Source organism: Phaethon lepturus, unplaced genomic scaffold (assembly GCF_000687285.1).
Source record: "Phaethon lepturus isolate BGI_N335 unplaced genomic scaffold, ASM68728v1 scaffold18295, whole genome shotgun sequence".
NCBI lineage: Eukaryota > Metazoa > Chordata > Aves > Phaethontiformes > Phaethontidae > Phaethon > Phaethon lepturus.
This window is the reverse complement of record NW_010538627.1, coordinates 12,244-20,744: the sequence shown is the minus strand read 5'-3', so window position 1 is coordinate 20,744 and position 8,501 is coordinate 12,244. Positions and strand designations below refer to the sequence as shown.

The 8,501-nt window shown below is 52.2% G+C and overlaps 1 protein-coding gene across 1 annotated transcript in view; it reads right to left on the bottom strand.

Annotated features, from left to right (window-relative positions):
• Positions 1-4,070: 4,070 nt before the first annotated feature.
• TRAM2 (translocation associated membrane protein 2) overlaps positions 4,071-8,501 on the bottom strand; it is a 9,585-nt gene continuing 5,154 nt past the window's right edge. Inside the window, exons 5-11 of the mRNA XM_010286885.1 lie at positions 7,752-7,810; positions 7,090-7,174; positions 6,882-6,952; positions 6,134-6,238; positions 5,838-5,996; positions 4,643-4,806; positions 4,071-4,370 (exon numbers count right to left, since the gene is read on the bottom strand). Of these exons, the coding sequence (XP_010285187.1) occupies positions 4,297-4,370; positions 4,643-4,806; positions 5,838-5,996; positions 6,134-6,238; positions 6,882-6,952; positions 7,090-7,174; positions 7,752-7,810 (717 nt within the window). The 3' untranslated portion in view covers positions 4,071-4,296. The remainder of the gene's footprint in view (positions 4,371-4,642; positions 4,807-5,837; positions 5,997-6,133; positions 6,239-6,881; positions 6,953-7,089; positions 7,175-7,751; positions 7,811-8,501) is intronic.

Sequence of the window (8,501 nt, the reverse complement as noted above, 5' to 3'; positions counted from 1 at the left end):
CCTCCAAAATGAGGCAATTTGCACTGAGGCATAAATATGGAAGAACAGAAATTTTCCTCGAGTTCCTTTGATGAAGTTTGGTCCATCGAGTTCAACGCATTCAAAGAAAAACTACATGCCTCTGCTTGGCTTTTACAACAGCCACTCTTCCCTGCTGCCAGCAACCCCTTGCCCAGCCCTGAGGCAAAGTAACTAACTTCACAGCTTGAGTATAAAGCCTGCCAAACCATCTATTACACACTCGTGAATTTTACCAGAAGACTGGGAATCAAACTCCATAAACTCCATCTACTGCTGATGTAAGTCAGGGTCCATCTACCAAGACTTCATCTAAGGCAAGAGACAGAGGCTGCTGTAAACCCCCACGCACTGCAGCAAAGGCAGGGTAGCTACAGGCTTCAGGAGTCACTTGGGGGCAAGGGAGAGGCATCCTAGAGTAGTCGTTCTTCCCTCCAACTGGGGAAGCCTCCCAAAAATACCCTTAACTCACCGTTTTAAAGTGTAAGGGGACCTACAGAGAAACTGGAACTTGTCTTCTTTACTACTAAACAAAACGATAAGTAAAAAGAAGGATTCCTAAATGAAAAAAAAAAAACCCAAAAAAACAACACAACTGTAATGCCCCATAACATGAGTCACTCAAAAATTATATGTGAAATGCTACATCTGTTCTTCTTCCACCCCTTTCTCTTCCCAAGCCCATTTCCTAACTACCTATCTAACACAAAATGAGAGGACTACTGCTGGTATTTCACAGCTCTTCTAGGCTATGGCAGGAAAACACTATGCTTCACACCAAAAAAATCACAGCCTACGCAATCCCCAACCTTCTTAGGTTGGATAATGGACACAGACTACAAAAGCAGCCTCAAGGCCACAGGAAGGGTGCAAGCAATAGCATAACACTGAAAGTAAGGACTTTCAGTTTTGCATAGTCTCTAACACTTTCTGCACTGTGGTGGATAAGAGCTCCTGTTTGGGGTTGGGTCTTTTTTGCAGAAGATGGGGCGTGGTAAGAGTGTCCACTCAAGGAAAGTGGGCTCTCGGCATCTTTCTACGCAGAGTGGTCAAGGAAAGGCTGACAACTAAGGGCTTGCAATGAAAATACTCCGTTTGGGAAAGAAAAAGCTCTTTGGGCTGAAGAGAAGGCTCGGTCTGCTGAGAAATGACATGGACGTAGAAGCAGTTACCTCGGGCTTGCAGCCAAGGGATGGTGCTCGCACTAGAAGACAGAGACAGAAGAAGCCCGTGGCAGCCCCTCCAATGGAGGGTAGATTGCAGACCTCTGGGGTGACAGCACATATTGCCTTATAGCAAAGGCTCAGCTCAAACTGCCTGCAGAGATCCTGCCACGTTTGGGTATAACAGAAGAAGGATGGGTATTTCTGAGGACTAAGTATAGAGGAGGGCAAAAAAAGCCCCATCATCTATAGGTTTAAAAAAAAAAAACAAAAAAACAAACCACGAACACATGGAAACACTTCCAAAACAAACTGTCCCTTTTACTGGTAGCTCTATCAAAAAGAAAACAAAAAACACATAAATGTAGCATACGTCGTACATATGTTGTAAAGAGGGAGGGCATTCAGCTACTGATATAGTACAAAGATCAAGCGTACGAGAGACTACATGGCAACATAAGGCACTTGGGATACAAAGAATAATTATCTACTTTATGAAGACGCGGGGTTGTGCAAGTGGAAAAGCTGCCTGAAGCAAAGCAGGCAGGAGGAGGAATCATTCAGCAGCCAGTTTTTTGGGGGACTGTATGTGTCACCTGTTAACAGAGTCAGTACCTCAGCTGCTGTGAGGCACCGGCTTTGCAGAAAGGACCGGCTGAGGCTCTGGAGAGATGCCGGCCAGCAGTCGCTCTCAGAGGGCACGTGGCAGTGGATGGTTGGGGATGGGAAGAAGCAGGAGAAAGAAAAAACCTCTCACACTAGACCTTTTCCACATCCTCCCCAACAGAAAGCTCTTTCCCCTCTTCTCTTCACATTGCACTGCAGGTACCATCGCTACCTGTGAGCCAAAATGTGTATTATCTACCTGGCAAGGGCTACGAGGAGCAATCGCAAGATACTACCAAGGGCTCTGCTCCAAAGTCTCCTTCCTCAGTTCCCCTGAAAAAGGGGGAATCCCTCTGCAGCCGGTATCTCTCGTTTGACACTCAGAGGTCGTGGAAACAGGGGAACAAGTGGAATGTGAACAAGTGTCCTTGTGTCCCTGTGCATTTTCTCCCTCCAGTGTCCAGCGTTAGCACAAGGAGGGGGAGGAAGGGAGAAAAGACACCTACAGAAGGAGGAAAAAACCCCAACTCAACTCAAAGAGGGGCAGAAAATCAATTGTCACCCGTTCCCCAAAACATGAATGATGCGAAGGACGACTGCGCCAGCCTCAAGCTAGAATTGCACTTGGAGAGAGCCAGAGATCAGCTAGCCTGAAGGGTTGAGCAAGGGGCATGCTAAGGACTGCACGCCTCCCTCACCCGCAAGGAAGGTGGACCTCAATCCTGGCTTGCATACTGAAGACCACTCCAGCTCCCTGCAACCCTGTGCCCCCTTTTCTTGCCCAGCCAAGGGAGCAGACCACTCGCCTGCTGCGATGAAGCAGAACTAAAGCTACAGCCGGCTTCGCTGCACATGAGGCACCAACAGCAAAGCCCAGCTACAGAAACTGCCCCAGAGGAGAGCTGTGGGGTGAGAAGTGCCCGTTTACTGCACGCCTACCAAATCTAGACTGGTGCACAGCACCCCAAAGAAGCTCAGTGAGATGGCACTGACCCACAAAGCCCCAGGCAGAAGATGCCGCTCCCCAGCAAAGAGGCAGCAGGGGACCGAGCCCGTGGGATCTGCGGTTCCCACAAAATCTCCTGCCAGCACGTACAGGTGGCAGTGGGCAGGAGCAAGAGAGGGAAGTGGTCTGCAGCAATAGATGGCCTCTGAGGTAGATTTGAGACAACTCCATCTGCCAACAGCTATGCTTCACAAGTCAGGCTTTTCCTAACATGCAAGCTGCTCCTTGCAGCCCCAGCTTCCTTCCCCTTCCCTGTCATCTCATTCACAGCTCAGAAAGGGATGAAGGGGCTAGGTTTTTTGGAAGAAACCCTGCAATTGATAGCACCTTGGGTGGATACAAGCTCTGTATCCTTTGGAAACAAAGAGTGAAGCTGGTGGCTGCCAATGCCATGGCTGGATTGGTAGGGATGAAGAAGGCTAAAGGTGACAGCATGAGGGGCACAGTCCCATTGATGCAAAAACCCTTTGCAGCAGCCAGTTTGTCATCTGGACGTGGTCATGAGCCATGAGAACACCAGGTCCACGAGGCACACATGAGCTGGCAAAGGGTCTGGGCTGACAGGAGCCAGCCCAGCACTCAGAGTGGGGCAGGACTCAAGGTTTCAGCCTGAGGATGCTGCTGCCCCACAACAAGGCACTGAAAGCTGCAGGGCCTCGAGCCCAGCTCTTAGGGCTGGGAGGTCCAGAGCAACTATGGGGCAGCTCACCTCCTGCAGCCAAGAGAGTAAGAGGGACCCAGCTGTACCAGAAGAACTGGGGTGAGCAAAGGCTAGGAGTCAGAAAATTCTCTCCCTTCTCTGCTGCCCTGCTCTCCAAAATTAGCTCAAAACAAAGGAGTCAGAAAAACCCCACTTAACCAGAGGTCCACCATGAGACAAGACACGGTTGAGGTTCCTCCCTCAGACCCTGGTCTCTATTTGCAGCATCACCATCCTGTGGCACTTGCCAAGCACTGGCCAGATGTGCCCTAGAAGAGGCAACCCTCTCCCGAGAGCACCCCTGAGCCTCAGGGTCACAGAGCCCCAGCGCATTCTCCCAGGAGCCTGTTCCCATAACAGGTATGTGGTGCCTTCAAGCTGCCGTGGCCCTGACCCCGGGGCTCAGGGAAGCATCATGGAGAGAGGAGAGGAACGTGCTGTAGAAGAAAAAAGGATTGTTTGGAACCATCTACAATGCATTTGTAACAATAATCCAAAATAACCAAACACTAAAGTAAAAAAGAAAAAAATTGCATGCTGATTTACGATGAAACAGAGGAAGGCAAAAACAGGAGGATTTGGAAAAGTCTTCTACGAGGGGAAGGGAGCAGGGGAAAGGGACCTTTTTGGTTTTATTGCAAATAGTTCAAGAGAGCAAGAAAGGAAGGGAGGAGAGTGAGAGACACCTTGGGAAGACGACCGGTTTCCAAGCCGTTCAAGATGAAGCTTGTGAGGACCGGGAAGAAGGGCTGCTTCTTAGTCCTGGTATCTCGCCCTCCTCCCCAGGAGACAAGCCTTTGCTCCTACGGCGATTTCAGCTTCTTGGTTCTCGGCGAGGTGCCGTTCTCTGCTTTCACCACTCCGTTTTCATGGTAACCTGGGGGTGGAGAGAGAAATCTTTGTCCCTTGCACAAGTCAAAACCGTAATGCTCTTGCAGCTGCCCCACAGACATGGGGAGAACCCCCACTGTGGCATGACCCTGCTGAGGATCCCCTGGGCTCAGCACAGAGCAGGAGGTACTGCCGCAACATCGCCTGCATGGGCAGCAGCCTGCCAAGGGGATGTTGAACCACAGGACTGATGCCTCCCACGGTGCCACCCCACGGCACGCCAGTCCCACCCCACGGCACACCAGTCCAGGCACTCACCCGAGTCCCTCTTGAGTGGCTTGGCTTGCTGCTTGGCGCCGGCAGCAGCTCGCTTCCGACTGCTCTGCTCATTCCAGTACTCCCGCCAGCGCCGCAGCTGGAAGTGGATGAAGCGCCACATCACCGAGGCCTGGAAGAGGCACACCAACAGCAGCACACTCATTCTGGTAGGGGCGGAGAAGAGGCAGGCTGAGAAGAGGAGTGAGGTCACCACCAGCCCCAGCCTTTCACCCACGCTGGGGCTTGTGGCTGGGGTCACCCTGGGTGGCTGCACCGAGTGCTGGAGGCAGGTGCCATCCCTCTAGCCACCATCTCTGCTTTCTGCCATCTCCTGAGTTCAGGGCAGCCTCTTCCCTTTCCCTCCTCACTACAAAGCTCTCAGGTGCTTATGGCATTGCTGACTCTTAAGACTTTAGGGCAGGAATGGACGAATAGGATCATCCCAACCAGCACTGCCCAAACCAGAGTCTGCATGGTCAAGGTAAGACGTCCCCAGCTGCTCTGTACAACTAAAACGTGGATGTGCTTGGAAGGGAGCTAAGAAAGTGCCCCAAATCCTCAGGCATGTCAATAGTCCATAGCTCCCAAAAGCTTAGGAATGACCAGGCACCTGTCCTGGCAACTTCTGAACTGAACCTACAGCTGCTGTATGGGTGAGAAAGGCTCCCAGTCTTGACAGACAGACTGCACGGCATGAGGAACCCATCCCATCCCCTGCTTCCCATGTCAACAAGCAGCAAAACATGTCCAAGCAGAAGGGGAAATGCCTTTTCATTGACCACATCACTGTATCACAGAATCACAGAATCATTAAGGTTGCAAAGGACCTTCAAAATCATCAAGTCCAACTGTAAGCGCAGTTACAGGTGCAGAAGGGAAAGCCTGCAAGCCTTTCTCTAAGATAGGCTCATGCTTTACAACTTCACTCAACGAACAACTTATTTGCTGGCTTTTCCCCTCTGTCATGGCTCTGTAGCCATTAAATCCTCCTCGCTCCCTTCACACCCTCGCAGCTTACTAGGACCTTCCCTAAAGAGAACCTAGATCAGATCCCCACTGGCCATTTCCAAACTCAGCAAAAACCACCCTGGGATACCACAACCAAGGAACATATGGGAGAGGTTTCCACAATTCGGCCATCATGTGAAAGGATGCATTAAAAAAAAAAATGCAATAGGTAGGGGGATATTCCTACCTGAAGAGGATATTGTTAAAGAGAAAGCTGAAGAAGTTCCCTCTCTCTGGGTCCAGGACCTGGTTCTCCACCCGTGGCAGGCCAAAGCCGATGACCAGGATGTACAAGGTGAGGGTGAAGAGCCTTGTGACCACGAACACGACAGCCCAGATGTTAAACCTGCAGGAGGGCAAGCAGAGGTGTCGGCAGGAGCCACAGTCCAGCACTGAGCTGGAAGGTGAGAGCGAGCCCCGTGTCACGCTGACGGCTCTCCTGGGCACTGGAGGATGGAAGCCATGGCCAGCTCGCCTGCTTACAGCTTGTCGTTGTTCTCATCTGTGAAGTAAACCAGCCGGGCCATGTGGAAGAAGAATTCGGCTAAGTACTGCAACAGCAAGAGGATCAGCCCCAAGCGGGTTAAGCTAGGAAGAAAGAGAAGAAAAACACATCACTGGGCTGGTCAACCTTGGTCCTTCATATCCAGCAACAGCATCTCCCCTGCCACCCCTGAGCTGCAGCAAGCACCAGCCCAAAGCTGAACATCTCCGCAGCAGTTGGGGTAGGATTGCAATGGGGGAAATCCCTGTCCCCAAAACAGCAAAGCAGCCCAACCAGTAGCAGAGCTGGGATGGGTCCAACACAAAGCCCTAACCACTGGCACAGCTGCTCTGTGCACACACTCAGAGGAAGGATAAGAGCTTGCCCGCCTGTGCCGTGCTGGGAGAGCACCCCAGGGTGCTTCCCACACCCAGGTGAGATGCACCCATCAGCCTGCGTTTTGGGTCCCTGGTTAATATTTGCTTTGTAATGCCTTGTGAACAGAGACTGCCCGTGCACTCATGTAACATCGCTCAACTCCCTCAAAATCAGCTCTGTGGACCTGTGAAAACTGTTTGACTATTGTCCCACAGATGGGAGGTCAACTTCAATATCATCTGCTTTTTAAACACTTGTTTTTATCCCCTTTAAGCCCCACATGCTGCTAAGGCTTCCCAGGTGACTCGCAAAAGGACCTGCTCAGCCCCATCCCTGGTGTTGGACAGGATGCCGAAGCAGCCGACTCACTTGAGGAGGTACGCGCCGGCGATGTGCACCAGGTAGAGCGCGATGCACCGCAGCTGGCGGGGGATCTCCTCCTGGCAGGGGCAGAAAGCTGCGTTAACCCCTCACCCCTCTTTGCCCACCCTCTCCCAAAGCTTGCTTTCCCCAAAGCTGATGGGCAAACCACCTCAAGCATCCCCAGAGTGTGCAGAAGCACCCGCCTGGCTCTCACCTTGCGAATTTTTTGGAAGTAGAGTTCCGGCAGGGCGTGCAGCCAGTACGCCAGCTGGCACAGGTAGAAAAACTTCACCTGGAACCTGAAACGCAGGGACGAGCCGTGTGAGCCAGGCTGGGGCATGGCAGGACCTCAAGGACCCAGGCACCAGGGAAAGTACCCAGCTGCACAGCACCAGGCAATCCCTCCACTGCTTTGAAGCCACAGGATTTAGGAGGCATCATTTCTGGGCTAAAATTTTATGTTGAGACAAGCTAGCCGTGCCCGGAGTTTATCCAGATGCTCGTGCTGCAGTCTCCATGCTTTCAGCAAACCTCACTCTTGCAAAAACCCAAGAAGGGTGGATTATCCTCCACTTCATTTCTACTATGAAAAATGAACAGCAAAGCAACTTGCCCAAGGTGATGCAGGCAGGAAGCAGCCAGGATGAGTAACCAAGCCCTCAGGACCTTCCTCATGGAGGAAAGCCTCTGGGAACACCCTTCCCAGGGCCACAAACGAGATATCCCCCGTCCCCCAGGATCTCGCTGCAGCATCCTTGCAGCAGGGTGCATGCAAAGGGCGCTGCGCTGTCAGCACCCCGCTCCCAGCCACAGGGAAAACCATAGAGAGGAAGGAAGTGGTCAGCCCGAGAACAAAATGCCCTTGCGAGTGCTTACGGAAGATAAACATGCGGGTAGTTTTCCCACAAACTCCGGGGGTTTGATAAGTATCCTTCCTGAAAAAGAGAAAAGATGCAAACCTTCAGCAAAAGAAACAGGCAGCACATGGTTACGATGGGATGGGCTAATGCTACAGCGAAACTAGGAACTGGGGATCACACCTGAATCCTTTCAGCATGCAGTAAAACCCATGTCCCCCTCACAAGCCAGGGCTCAGCTCTCCAAAGCTCAGCCACACTCAGAGAATTGTGGTGAATGGCGTTAAATCCGGCTGGTGGCCGGTCACAAGCGGTGTTCCCCAGGGCTCGCTTCTGGGGTTGGTCTTGTTCAATATCTTTACTGATGATCTGGATGAGGGGATCAAGTGCTCCCTCAGTAAGTTTGCAGATGACACCAAGTTGGGTGGGAGTGTTGATCTGCTGGAGGGCAGGAGGGCTCTGCAGAGGGATCTGGACAGGCTGGATCGATGGGCTGAGGTCAACCGTATGAGGTTTAACAAGGCCAAGTGCCAGGTCCTGCACTGGGGTCACAACAACCCCATGCAACGGTCCAGGCTTGGGGAGGAGTGGCTGAAGAGCTGCCCGGTGGAAAGGGACCTGGGGGTGCTGGTCGACAGCCAGCTGAACATGAGCCAGCAGTGTGCCCAGGTGGCCAAGAAGGCCAACAGCGTCCTGGCCTGTATCAGAAATAGTGTGGCCAGCAGGACTAGGGAAGTGATCGTGCCCCTGTACTCGGCACTGGTGAGGC